Source organism: Schistocerca cancellata, chromosome 1 (assembly GCF_023864275.1).
Source record: "Schistocerca cancellata isolate TAMUIC-IGC-003103 chromosome 1, iqSchCanc2.1, whole genome shotgun sequence".
NCBI classification, from domain to species: domain Eukaryota; kingdom Metazoa; phylum Arthropoda; class Insecta; order Orthoptera; family Acrididae; genus Schistocerca; species Schistocerca cancellata.
Window position 1 is genome coordinate 1127112128 of NC_064626.1, and position 14405 is coordinate 1127126532.

General features: G+C 40.8%; 1 protein-coding gene across 2 annotated transcripts in view; it reads right to left on the reverse strand.

Moving 5' to 3' along the window:
• The window catches only part of LOC126092532 (zinc finger SWIM domain-containing protein 8 homolog), a 503186-nt gene that overhangs the window by 145034 nt on the left and 343747 nt on the right, over positions 1 to 14405 (reverse strand). For both annotated transcript variants that reach the window (XM_049908174.1, XM_049908164.1), the window contains exons 4-6: positions 12067 to 12240; positions 8168 to 8304; positions 937 to 1132 (exon numbers count right to left, since the gene is read on the reverse strand). In XM_049908174.1, coding sequence (XP_049764131.1) covers positions 937 to 1132; positions 8168 to 8304; positions 12067 to 12240 — 507 coding nt within the window. The remainder of the gene's footprint in view (positions 1 to 936; positions 1133 to 8167; positions 8305 to 12066; positions 12241 to 14405) is intronic.

Consider the following 14405-nt stretch of genomic DNA (forward strand, 5'->3'; position numbering starts at 1 on the left):
ATGTAACTTACCAAACGAAAGTGTTGGTATGTTGATAGAGACACTAACAAACACAAACACACACACAAAATTCAAGCTTTTGCAACCCACAGTTGCTTCATCAGGAAAGAGGGAAGGAGAGGGAAAGACGAAAGGATGTGGGTTTTAAGGGAGAGGGTAAGGAGTCATTCCAATCCTGGGAGCGGAAAGACTTACCTTAGGGGGAAAAAGGGACAGGCGCGCGCGCCATACACCCACAGTAACTTTAACTTATCTGCCAGCAGGCTTAAGGAATTAACATTTATCAGGTTGCCCTCGTAGAAATTGTTAAGACTCTCAAATCCAAGCTGACATCAGAGGTAATGCCGGGCAGAGGGCAAGTCTAAGTTTGATGCTCTTTTGGGAGAAAATCCAGGCTGTTAGACTTTTGTTACTGTATGGAATATCCTCAGTGGTGGAGAAAAAGACACCCCAGTAGACATCTCTACAAGGATACATTTTACAAATGAAAATCAATGTTTTATCATGTAAACTGACTCTACCAATACTGACTGCTTGGTAGAACAACTACGTATTTACAAATTAAAAACAAAAACCTACATGTCCTCTGTAGAACATGCCCATTTGCATTTATAAAAATGTTTTTTGTTCATGATCTCTTCCATTATCTATAATCTTGTTAACACAATCTAGAATGACAAAAATAAAATATGACCCAAATTTTCATGATTAAATGCTGTGACCTACTGTTAATTCAGGACCTAGTGGGTTACTTTAATGTTATCAAGACAAATACTGTTAAAAGTGCTGTGACTGTGAAACAACAATGTTTAACAGAAAGACCAATTTTTCTCCCTGTTGTTTCTGTTATGACCAATCCATGCAGCCAACACCTGTGGTGGTGCTGCATCAAGACACAAAAACACACGCAACATCCAAATATTTACAGAAACAAACCTGTTCACATGCAACACACTCCTCAGTTATAATTTCGAGCAACGGGATAGCATTGCGGTCATTCCTCTTGAACATCTCCCGAACAATCGACAGCAGGTTCCACATCCCCTCGGGCTCGCGGCCTCTGAGTGGCCGCAGCAGGCTGCTCCATTCTGCTGCTGCCGGAGGAGCCGTAGTGCTCAAGTAGTTCACGTCACTGGCATAGAGAAGAGAGAGGGGGGGGGAGAGAAAGAGAGACATAAGGCACAATATGAATAAGCTAAGGATAAAACATCTAATAATGGGAACATTAACACGTATTGTATATAAATGATCTGAAATATCCATTGAGCCAAAACAATTCACCTTGATGAATGACTGTAATGAGCAAGTACTGTATTTACCCAATTATAAGATGAGGTTTCTTCCCCCAATTACTCATTCGAAAAACATTGGGTCATCTGATATTAGTAGACTAAAATATTGCTGCCAACATAAACATTTTTACATTGCTTAATATGGTATATAGGTGCACTCTTATATTTATGGATGAAACTTCAGTTATTGAGGTCACGTTGTAATGGTACTTGAATTCGCAACCATTACGGCACCTCAGCTGAACCTCTCAATACCAGCGATATTCTACTGTGTTTCTGTAAAGTAGTTAACATATTGCTGAGACAAACTTCAGATTTGATTTCATTTGTGATACATCGATATGTTTATGTTGCAATGATATTATTCTTATTTGTATTCTTTCTTTTGTCACTATGATCTTTGACATACTTGTAACTCTGATTTTTGGGTGCGTAAGCGATTGTTTGTTAGTTGTTAGAGAGTTGTTAAGAGAGTCGGACCTTGAGAAAGTCAAGTGTTGGACGTCATGTTGGAAAGACGTATAAAGTAGTCAGCTTATAAAATGTGAACTTTAACAGTGACTGTGAGAAAGATGTTTTCAAGTATGTTTTGTATTGTGAAGTGATGTTTTGTGTGTTACGTGATATTGTAATAAAAGCAATTAAAAGGAAGGGTAACTTAAATTCAGAGTGCTGATTATTTTTTTTTTACATCACCATTGTCCAGCAAGAGGGTAATCTTCAAGAATGGTTTGTGAAGCGCATCTACAAAACTTTTGAATATAGCAGAATAGAACCTAGGCCTCTTTGCATCCGAGCTTGGAATCATAACTACCTAGATTTTCAACGATTGAGCCATGATTTTACAACGAGACCAGCGTGGGAAACACAAAAAGATGAGTGCCTAATTTTTTGATTATTACATGAAATGACTTTATTAACTGTGCTCTAATGCCACCTGTCACATAATATGACTGTTGTTGCCCGAAAATGCAGTATTTAGCAGCGTGAGCAACACCACAATCGTTATTAAATGCTGACCTTTGTTGTGGTAGGGTTGTTAGAACGTACAGATTTATTCTGAAGAATTCTGAAGAGCAGGGCTGGGCAAATGATACTTGCATTTGAAGAGACTCAAGGTTTTCCAATACACCAAAGCACTTAATGAATTATCGACATTAAAACATTATCGAACAATCATGCGACATTTGACTTGCGAAATGCTAATACAAAGGATACTCAAGAAACTACCAACTAGCCACTACAATAATCTATTGCTCTGCTTGGTATTTGACAAATCTGTGAGCACAAGAAGAACTAGCATTAAATTCTATAATCTTATGAACTCTTTGTTGTATTTGAAAAAGTTTGCAAACGAAGTTTTCATACATGTATCTATAATGTATACAAACATTAATCCCATTGTAATTCTTCATGCTTTCCCGGCAATCTGTTGACATCTTGGATATTCGGGAATCCAGCCGGATGTTCGCGTCGTTCTCGCACGGCATTGAAATATCGTGCGAGAACGACGCGAACATCCGGCTGGATTCCCGAATATCCAATTAATCCCATTTCTTAAATAAAGGCAACATTCAAAAGGGAAAATGTTACCCTTCAAAAGACATTCTTGATTCAGAACCTAGAACAATATTTTATTTGGTTACGTGAGACGATGACAATTTACTAAGTGGATTGCAAGTGAGAAATTTGGTTGCTGTTCATGTATTAGAAAACCAGATTAAAATGCTACCAGCTTTTAATCAGGTATAGAACATGATGGTGATATTCAGATGAAATGAGAAGGAAACTTAATCCAGAATGAAGTGTTTAATAAATGGAATAAATCATATTACATTGACTGTAATTGTTACTGTAAGAATAAATTGCAGCAGCAAGACCTGTTGTAGATATAGTACCAACTGACATCAGTAGATCACTGGATGAGCAAAAGTTCGTTAACTGGACGGAATTATGATTGTAATGTTTTATTTATGTATTAGTTGCTGTTGTTACATACGACTTGCACCCTAGAAGAAATTGCAGTCTGTGTTCCACAGTTGCTCCAGCACAGCAGTACGAGAGGTTTGGAAGGGGACCAGTGACACCAGCTTCATGGAAAACTAGGATAAGTGTGGGGAGGGGAGTAATGAGGCAGCAGCCAATTAACACTGTATTATCAACAATGGGGATGCCAAGTACTTTAGCTTTTAAACTTCAGTTTACCGAAATCCACGTGTAGTCAGAACTGAACATATTTTACAATTGGACAAATACTCAACAGTATCCATTTCTGCATGGGATGGCAAAAGTCTAGATAAGGACCAGTGGCATACTTACATGTTTTGTGCTGCAATGTTGTCAAAGCCTGCCATGACATATGACGGGAACAAAAGGGCGTACGTCAGCTGCTGGTTCTATGCAGCCTATGAGATAATGGTGGCCAGATGATATGTTTAGAATCGACAGACACTGTAACATTTTCATGTCAGGCTGGGATGGTGGTGGTGGTGGTGGTGATGGTGGGGGGGGGGGGGGGAGAGGGGGGGGGAGAGGGGGGGGGGGGGACAGCTGTGTTCTCAGTTCACTGCAACCACAACCTCAGAAATTGCAACATATTCAGAAGAAACAGCCTAATATTTGTGACAACGAAGATTGAACTCTCACAGTTTTACTACTGGGATGATGATGATGATGATGATGATGATGACTGAAAATGGTGATACCACAGGTGACAGGGTTAGTAAGCAAAACGGGTAGAAAAGAAAATGTTTCACAAATCAATGTGAATCATTCAACAAATGGTGAAAGTTTAGAACAGGTATTTTTTTTAGGTTTGTTCTTCATGTCAATAAAAAAAATTGTTATTTTTATTAGTCAGAACATGTAAAAATAAATTTTTCTCAAGGAGCCCCATTTTTATAAATGGGGGTGGGAGGTGGGGGTCATCTTATACTCGGGTAAATACAGTATTATAATGAAGCCTAATAGAGAAACTGCAATGCTTGGGAGTGTACAAGGCGTGTTTTTTAAGTAAGGTCTGTTTTGTTGTAGACACTAGTTCGTGCACATACCGCAACGGGCACATGTGTCGTGTACTGGCATGCCTCGGGGACAACTGTGCTCAGTTTCAGCTCTGTAGCTAATCTGTACGGTTCTGTTCTGTGCTTTCAAAATGTTTAAGACTATCAACTCGCCCGCTGCGTGTGAGGTTCGCTCACCAATACGGTTTTTGTCAGCAAGGAACCTGTCTGCTGCAGAAATTCATCAACAGATTTGCGAAGCGTACGGTGATACTGTTATGAGTGAAAGCAAAGTGCGTAAGTGGATACGAGAATTCAAAGATGACCATGACAAAGTCCATGAGGAGGACCGCTCCAGTCACCCTTCTTTGATTACAACGATTTGGTGGCTTCAGGATTTGAGAGAACAGGCACTTCGATAACAGGTCTCTCAAGCGAATTTCCACATGTGTTGAGATCAGTGCTTTACAACATTGTTTCTGAACACCTTAAGTTTAGGAAATTGTGCTCCCGTTGGGTCTCAAAACTCCTAACAGAGGACCACAAAAACCAAAGATTTGAGTGTGTGATGAAGTTCTTGACTCGTTATCACGAAGAAGGTGATGGCTTCTTGAGTCAGAATGTAACTGGAGACGAAACGTGGATTTCGTGTATCATGCCTGAATGGAATGGAGGCGCGCACACACACACTCGCCTGTAAAGGTGAAGGCCAAACAGACTCTGTCCCAGAGCAAAATCATGGCGTCGGTGTTTTGGGATAGGCACAGTGTTTTGATGGTAGACTTCATGCAACAAGGAACCACTATCAATGCATAAGCATACTGCCAAAACCTGAGAAAGCTACACAGAGCAATTAAAAACAAAAGATGTGGCATGCTGACAAAGGGAATTCTCCTTCTCCATGACAATACAAGACCTCACACTGCAGGTCAGACCTGCGATTTATTGGACAGTTTTGGCTGGGAAGTTTTAGACCACCCAACCTACAGTCCTGATCTTGCACCGAGCAATTACCATCTGTTCCTCCACCTCAAACAACACCTCAGTGGCAACCGTTACAATGATGATGACGATGTGAAAACAGCAATGAACACTTGGTTATCGGAGCAGGCAGCAAGTTTTTATGAAGGGGGTATTTTAAAATTGGTTGAGAGGTATGATACATGCTTCAACAAACAGAGCAATTATGTCGAAAAATAGAGTGAAGTATGTACTATCTGAAAATAAATTTACTTTTTTGAAATAACATTTCGTTGTGTACTTATGTTCAAACGGACCTTACTTACGAAACACGCCTCGTAAAAAAAACTTTGATGAAAATTATTAAATGATTCATCTGCAAATAGACCCTCACTGAAGTTAGATTTAAAAAAACACACACAGTTCTGCACTAGAAATTGTATATAAGGGTTAAACTAAAGAGAATGTTTCAAATGCTTGTGTATTGTAGGTCACGTGTCGTGTATCTTCAATGTCTAAACACTGCAACTTTTGCATTGTGGACAACATTAGACTTTGAAGACTAAAATGTAAAAAAGTTGACTTACTGTTCCTATTTTTGCTCAATGTTTTCATGCATCATATTCTGGAACACTGGTTTATTGCACAGAACATGTTATAACAATAATATGTGGTGTTTAATCTAGAACCTGTCATCAGCAGCCTATAAATAGATGAGCATGCTAACAATAGCCTCCCAGCACATGTATTTCCTGATGAGGTTGTCAACAACTTCTTACACATCCATCACTCAGTCTAAGTGTGGCAGAGAACAGAGTGAGATATATAGCCATAAAAATCTTTCATCACCTACTCAGTGTTGTGAAGAATTTAATAGACAGTAAAATTCATTACACACAAACTGACACTTCTGCTTGAAACCACTTCTACTTAATTTGTGACTGTGTAATAGCATTGTGTGGAGTCGTGCTGACAGTGGTGGTGGTGGTCATTTAATGGACAGAATGTTGGGGTCAGTAGTTTAGGATTCATGAGATGTTGCATGCTTGTGTGTGATGGAAAATTGGTGGAAGACACCTTCCATTTGTTCCTCCATTCTGTAAATTTCTGCAGAACCAGATACTGTCTCATTTGTTTGTAAAATGCTCCTCCTTGATCCAAGTCAGGATGGTGGCAGCCAATGAATGAACAGTGGGCTTTCTCCACTCAATATCGCTGTGATGATCCTGCTTCTATGAGGTGCAGGTGCCTTTACAAATCTACATAACACTCCATATTTGTGTAGTGGGTCATGGGTGCAATAAAACCACTACTATGTGGTGGGAGCCATCTCGACACTTGTCAGGATGTGCTTTACTCCCTCCTGGGGTTGGGTGGTTGGTTGATTTGGGAGAGGGGACCAAACAGTGAGGTCATTGGTCCCATTGGATTAGGGAAGAATGGGGAAGGAAATCTGCCGTGTCCTTTCAAAGGAACCATCCCAGCATTTGCCCGAAGCAATTTAGGGAAATCATGGAAAACCTAAATCAGGATGGCCAGACATTGGTTTAAACCGCAGTCCTCAATGAATGAGAGTCCAGTGAGCTATCCACTGCGTTGCCTCCCTCAGTCACACCTGGGGCATCCTTGGGTTCAATCATGATGAGGGAGACAGGAGAAGGCTATAGCTGGCTGCAGAGAGACAATTTATGAACAATACGGTCGTTTATTATTCCATCCAATTTGGATAATCATTTGGGTGTGTCCCCAAATCTGGCACAGCTTGACACTGTACTATAATATTTCCTATCAGTGCAGCAGGTGAGGTAGGCAAAGCAAACAGCCTGCAGCAAACACACAGCTGGCGGTCAGGCAGCTTTCACAGAGAATGTGGACTCGATAGTCACTGACTCGGCACTGGAGTCTGGGGCACTGAACGTAGCTTTGCTGCAGGAAGACGGCAATCGACAGTGTCGCCCAGAGTCAAACTCTGGACCGATGGTTGGAAAGCAAAGGCAGGCAGCTGGACGACTCTGGCAGCAGCGTCATAGTTACACAACTACTCCAAGGCTGCGTCAGTAGGTCCCACGGTGACAGCTGACACAAGGCATGCATCGTGCATGGCAGTGCTGTGCCGTAGCATCCGACACAGACATGCTAACAACGCTAGCCAGCTGTCCGACTCTCAGCTGTTTTACCCCCGGGGTTTAAATACTGCTGTCCGATGCTGTCTTCACAGAAGGAGCCATGTTTCTCTGTCACGCACATGTCTCTAACACAGGCCAGTGACTGAGGTCTGCCTAAAGTGGGTACGACCACAGAAGCTTCATGAAAGCTAGTCAGTGTTCCAAATTCAGTGATCACATCGTGCAAGTCAATGATGTGGAAGTAGACACAAGGTGAGTGGTGTTTCTGCCAGCACAGGTCATTGACTGCGGCAATCTGGCACTCTGGATACAGGTATGGTCTAGGCCGTTACACTTGGCTGTCCTTTCGCCCACAAGAGCAATGATTTGTGTTTGATGCTGCCTGATGTTTCCATTTTGTGTTATATCATTAACACTAGAGCTGGGCACATGTAACATCTGTGAAATGTTTCTGAAAGAAAGCCCAAACACAAGGGTTCCTACAATCCTACCCCATTCCAATTCATTCAATTTCCTCTGACAATAGCAAACATGCCTACAATATTGGCTCTTTGTGTATGAATATACTTACCCTGAAATGTATGGGCTAATGTAACAGCACATTCATTGGTGTGTACAAGATTTTTGTGCACACGGCATACATCACTGTTAGAGAATAATCAGAAAATCTGATGTAAAGCTGCTTACATTTCGAACACCACAAGTTGACAATTACATTTTCCTTGCATGTCAAAGGGTTCGAAAAGGCATAATTGTATTTGAGACTCCAGCAACATTTTGTACTCACCTGAATACTATTGGAGCTGGCACACAAAATTTTATGAGAATCTTCTTGATGTTGTCGTGAAGTGTCTTCTCGTCAAGATACCATGATGTCTGGTCATTTGCTGATGCACCTGCAGTAGGGTCAGGAGCTCCACAAACCTACAAATACAGAACTTGCAGAACATGTTGCACATAGATAGCCAGATATAACTATTTGTTGCATCATTAAGAAAATGATTCCCATGCAACAAAACAGCAGACAGTTAACAAGGTACTTAAAATCTCCACTGCAAACAAACTGTTGTACTATTGTTACAACTATGAATAACAAAACATAACAAAACATACAATAAATATTGTTAACTTTATTCTTAATACTTTCACATAACAAATCACTTATGATTTATTTCCTTTAATAGATGCAACCATTGCACAAAAGCTTGTTGTCTTAGAAACATCTATTCCTTAATGCGCTCACTCCCATTTTTCCGGTAAATGTTCTGCACCAGTCTTGCCCACAAGAAAGTGGTTAGACCACCACTCTGAAAGTTTGGAGTACTTCCACAACTGTTGATTGCATGTTTATTGGAATCACATGTTCCAGTCACCAATAATGTTCCAGTTCTATTCACACAACTGATTTTAATACAACCACAAATCTTTCTCGAGTGTATTAAATATTAGTAATGAGGGCAGAGCTGTGCTGCCCTCACCACACACCCTTAAAACGTTTGAGAATGATTTTGCATTGAGTGGCAAACAAGTTGGTGGATAGAAATACGAAACTTGTGCTATCATCAATATATAACTCCCCTATACAGGGGAACCAAGTGTCCAACTGGTACTCAAAACACAGACACTTGTCTTTTGCCAAAAACACTCTTTCTAACTGAGCAACCCATGCAAGATCTATGAAACTTCAATCTACCACTACCTGTCAGCATTCCACTGTATGTTGAGCTCCTGTTCATACCTTGCTCGATTAGCCCTCACGAGAGTGTAATGGTTTACTTACAGCATGGGGTAAATTTCCAGACTGACTCTTTCACTCTGCAGTGGAGGGAGCGGAGGGGGGTGGGCAGAAAAAAAAGAAAGAAAGAAAGGGTTTTTATGTCTTGTTTAGGTCATTAAAGATGGCAAGCAATGAAGTGTGAGAAGTTACAAAAGTTTTCCACAAATTAAAAGCTTTCATATTAGTTCTGAGTTGTGTGTGAATGGCTCACTAAGTAAATGAAACTGTGAACTCACTAAGTAAATGAAACTGGCATTGAAAGGTCTAGGTTCAAATCTCAGTCTAGCATGCCACTTTAATGGCTACAACAACTGTTACTGAGTTCTGAAATATCAATATATTTTAAGGTGCAAAGACTTGATAAGACACTTCATGAGACGTGCTCCATGTTTATTCAGAAATGATGTCGAATACAGTGTGTCCCAAACCTTTATGGTCTAAATTATATGTATGGTAGAAGTTCCTGAACAGAGCATTTTCAGATAAGGAAGTAATGGTCAGAAATGCGTATTCCAGAGTGCGCTAAGTTTTGAATGTGGTAGGTCCATTTTAGTAAAAAGCTCACATTTTATAACATTCACACTGACGTTGGTGGAGCTTCCGTAACAAACAATGAACAGTCATCCATGTAATGTCTGTGTTGGAATTTATAACTGTTCGCAACTGCCTGACAAACTGGAAGAATATTCATTACAGGAACCAGCAGACCTACACAAACATTTTATATAAGGTGGTGCTAGATGTAACACCTGAAAAACCAAATGAATGTGTACAGAAACGTTTCAGAACAGGTGTCATCGTAACTGAAAGAAACATTGCTATGGTCAGAAATGTAGGAGAAACTGGGATATTTAGGACATAGTGTTGGTCAAGGTTCTGGACAAAGACTTGTTCCCAAAGTAGAATTTAAGGATATGATGATGTATTGTGTGATAGGAGATTCATCCATAAGCACCCTTCAACTGTGAAATGCACACTCCAAGGAAAATCATGTGGAGAATAGTGCTGGAGTATCTATCACATCTCTATCATTGACAGCATATGAAAGCAATGGGAACAAAGGATTCTGAATCCCAAGTCCACTTATGTCAATGGATTAAGTTTTAATGCATGCATCAAGATTTGCAATCACTGCTTTGAACAATTGCTATGTCATGAAAAACTAAATATCCCATTTTGATAATTGCTTTCATGACTCATAGTGCTCTCCAGTCGAGATTTCCCCAGGTTCTTTTATTGTAGTCAGTACACACCATTGTTCTGATCTTTGGAGTCACTACACCTTAGGTTTTTCGCTGTTGGATACTCGTTCAACACTGTTATTCCGTCATTCTGTCTCTGTTGTCCATTTTCTTCTTGCTGCCCTCCTGCCCACACTCAGCGACCCACTTCTGACACCCTTCGGCCAGTTTCTGCAGATTCTCAGTCACTCCCAGCCTCGTCAGATTCTGGTCACAATAAACTGTGAATTAGGTACATGGTTTGTAGTGTCCCATGGATGCAAAGCTCGTAAAACTCTGCGAACTGCAACAGTACTTGTGACGGCAGTTTCAGCAGCCGTTTGTACAACAGCAACAGCAACAACAACAACACAGCAGCAGCAAAATTAATTGCTCTATCAGGAAATTCAACTTTTGCAGCATGACATGCAGTTTCAGGGTATCTACCTAATACAAGCAGAGCTCACTTCACAGGTGGACAACCACCCATCAGTGTTTCTGCCTTTTAATGATGCCAAAGAGGATTGAGACATCTATTTGCAGTGGCTGAAACAGTGCTTCACCACCTCTCAAATCTCTGCCGACTGTCCTGATCACTGGGCACACTGCACCTGCTGTAGGAAAGATGGGCATCCCCCAACTTCCTATGTAAACCATCAAGACAATTGGACACCATACCTCACAAGCAAGACGGGACAGTGCATAAACTTCAGGCAACTGCTCCCCACAGTAATCCTTCCACTGCGTAGTTGTTGTTTACCATCCTCACAATTGTGAATCCAGGACGTCCATTTATAGATGGACCTAGGAGCTACAATTTCCTTAGTAAGCCTCCAATACATAAGCTCACTGGGGCTCAATTGGCTCCACCCTCCCATATGCGAGTCACATATGGTGACAGATCGATTGCCCTCCATAGTCAATTCACAATCACAGCTGCCTACAAAAATATCACACGGCTAATAATGCTCTTTGTTGTCAATAGTCACTCGGCCGACGATATTTTTGGTCTGGATGCCTTCTCTTTGTTTCAATTCTTCATCACCAATGCTGTTATCACAAAAGCAATAATCTTGTTAATTACCTCTACTTAGCAAAATTTAACAGAATGGATATATAAATAGCTTGATTTCATTTTACGTCACAGTGATGGAAAAATCACATTTCTTCTTATTTATGTGCCTTTCCTACAACTGACTGAGCCTGCTCTTTGAAAGAAAATCTCAAGAAAGAGAACCATTACAATGAGCTGTGCCTAAATAGCTCATTTGGTGGAGCATTGCTCATGAAAGGCGAGGTTCTGGGTTCGAGTCCCGGTTCGGCTTACAGTTTCTCTGCCAGAAAGTTTCAGATACTGAGATACCAGTCATCAAAACACTACAGGGCAATGAGAAAGACTGCTGCAGTATTCTCCAGCCTGATACAATTTCCAATATGAGTGACTGGATTGCCCCCCCCTTTTTTTTTACTGCTGGGCCATGTTTTTCTCTTTGTTTTCCACATATGTGTTTCTGGTGGCTGTGTCACTATGTGAGGTATAGTTAGACCAATCACTTACTTTTTATGAAAGTTCTTTCTCTACACCAACTGCATCACCACACTTGACAACATGGTTACATTAAAAGTCACCCGGTACTGCAAATTCAGTTTCTCTCAAGAAAATAAGTCACTTATCCTTCAGGTACTTACACTGTTGATGGCAGATGGTTGAGACGACAGCAGCTCATCCAGCAGCCTTTGTGCAGTCGGGAGTATCTGCTGTGGCAGCTCGCTGATGAGATACTGAGCAAACTTCTGGAGTTGGTCCCTGTGCAGCCGTGACAATGACTCACTCACAGGAGCCCGCAGGCACACTTGATTGGGCTGTGAATATACAGAATACATATTACATTATGGTGCTCTCAACACCCCGGCAACAGAGGCTGACAACAAACGTTTACCTTACGAACACAATGCAGAAGTTGGTTGAGCTTTGGTGAACCTTCAATATATTACATCACATCAAGGCCTCCAACAAAATGAGTACCTATGTAGACCTTTTCAGTAAGCAATCAATGCACAAAGTACACTTACATATTCCTAGTTTCAATGCATCTGACAAGAGCCATAGAAAGATGGTCTACAACAAACAAGATGCTAGAGAGGCCACCAGCCATACAACATGCAGCCTGCTCGCTCCCAGACGATCGTGGCTTACGGATTTCACATGCAGATGACAACGTCGAAATGTGAATGGTGGAATCTTCCCCAATCTCCACCCAGGATAGATGTTAGAGACCACATTTTCCCACTCAACTCATCAGATGATGATTTAAATAAACCACCTATACTTTTCAAGTGAATAGTAAGGCAATGAGAAAGTTAGGTTTTTGTTGGACATTAAGTAAACTGAAATGCCAATTTTCTACTAATATCTTGGAATCATAAAATATAACCTACACAAACATTTATAATAGACTGGGTGTTTATAATTAAAGTGCAAGAACTCACAAAGGCCCAATGTGGGATGTCATTATTGCATAGCAGCAAAAGTTGGTAGGTATTCTAGTGTGTTAACGCAGAACTGATTTAAGCTGGAAAAAGTATTTGTTCAGATTATGGCCACCAGGTGCAAACTTGGTGTTGTGAATGCAAGAAAAATGAATAGAAATGGTTCCATATGTAATTGATTACGAATGAGGCACAGGCAGGTACGGTCAAGATAGGGAGAAAGGTGTAAAGCTGATTTTTTTTATAAGCACCAGACATCTATGAGATGCTGCATCTGTAAAATGACACCATCAAAAGATGCTTGCAGCAGTTCTGGTGGAATCTGAGCAATGTGTTCCTGTGCATTGGCCTTCAGTTCAGGTATAAACTGAATGTGTTCCTGGCAAATTCATTCCTTTAGATATCCCCAGAGCCAAAAATCACATGGATTCAGGTCAGGTGAACTTGCACGGCGTGCAGCTGGAAAACTTCTGGAAATAACACGTTCCTCTAAGGTTGCATTAAGCAGATCTTTCTCTGAGCAAGTAACAGGAGTGTTACTCCATCTTGCACGAAAACAGTAGTTTCCGCACATCTGCACTCTTCCAAAACCGAAATCATATGCTGTACGAGGAGGTCTCGATAATGTGCAGATGTCACAGTACACTTCAAAGAGCCTCTGGGTGTATTCTCTTCAAAGAAGAAGAACAGACTGATAATAAAGGTTTTTGTGAGTCCACACCACGGGTGCCTCATCACTCCAGAGAATGTTGCCTGGCGACATGTTATCAACTTCCATCCATGCCAGAAACTGAAGAGCAAATTCAGAATGTTGCTGTGGATCATGAGGTCTGAGTTGCTGCCCCATCTGGATCTTTTAGGGGTACCAGTGTAAAATAGTCCGCAAAACTTTCCATACTGTTGACAATGGGACGAGCAATTCTTGTGATACTGCACGAGCATTAGTACTTTCACTAAGCAGGGAGTGTGCTGCATGGTCCATTATAGCAACAGCAACCTCATCAATAATTTCCACCGGGATAAGACACATTCCTCTTCCAGGTCCACACCAAGCTCAACCATGTTTACAAATCATTACCATCCTCTTTGAACCATTTAATGATATTGGGCCTCTCTCAGACCTTTCAGTTTGTGAAAGTCTCCTCAATGGAGTACTATAATTGCTGCCATTCACATAAAAAGTTTCACTAACAGTTTGTCAAATGACACTGTGGATGTTATATAGTCATACAAATGTTGTATACTGCCAGAGTTGAACCTGGTGGCCAAGATTGGCATTAATTTTTTTTTTTTCCATCGTAAATCAGTTCCAAATTAACACCTTAGCATATCTACCATGTTTCACTGTCCTGCAATAATTACACTCCACACTGAACATCCGTACGTGCTAACATAAAATAATTGTAATCATCAGATGTACCGCAAACATAGTATGGTTCTGGCTGAATTACTGTGTACATTACAACAAAAAAATAAATACAAAATATATGAAAGCTTGTAAGTAAGTATCACAGTAGGACTTGGGCTTGGATCAAATA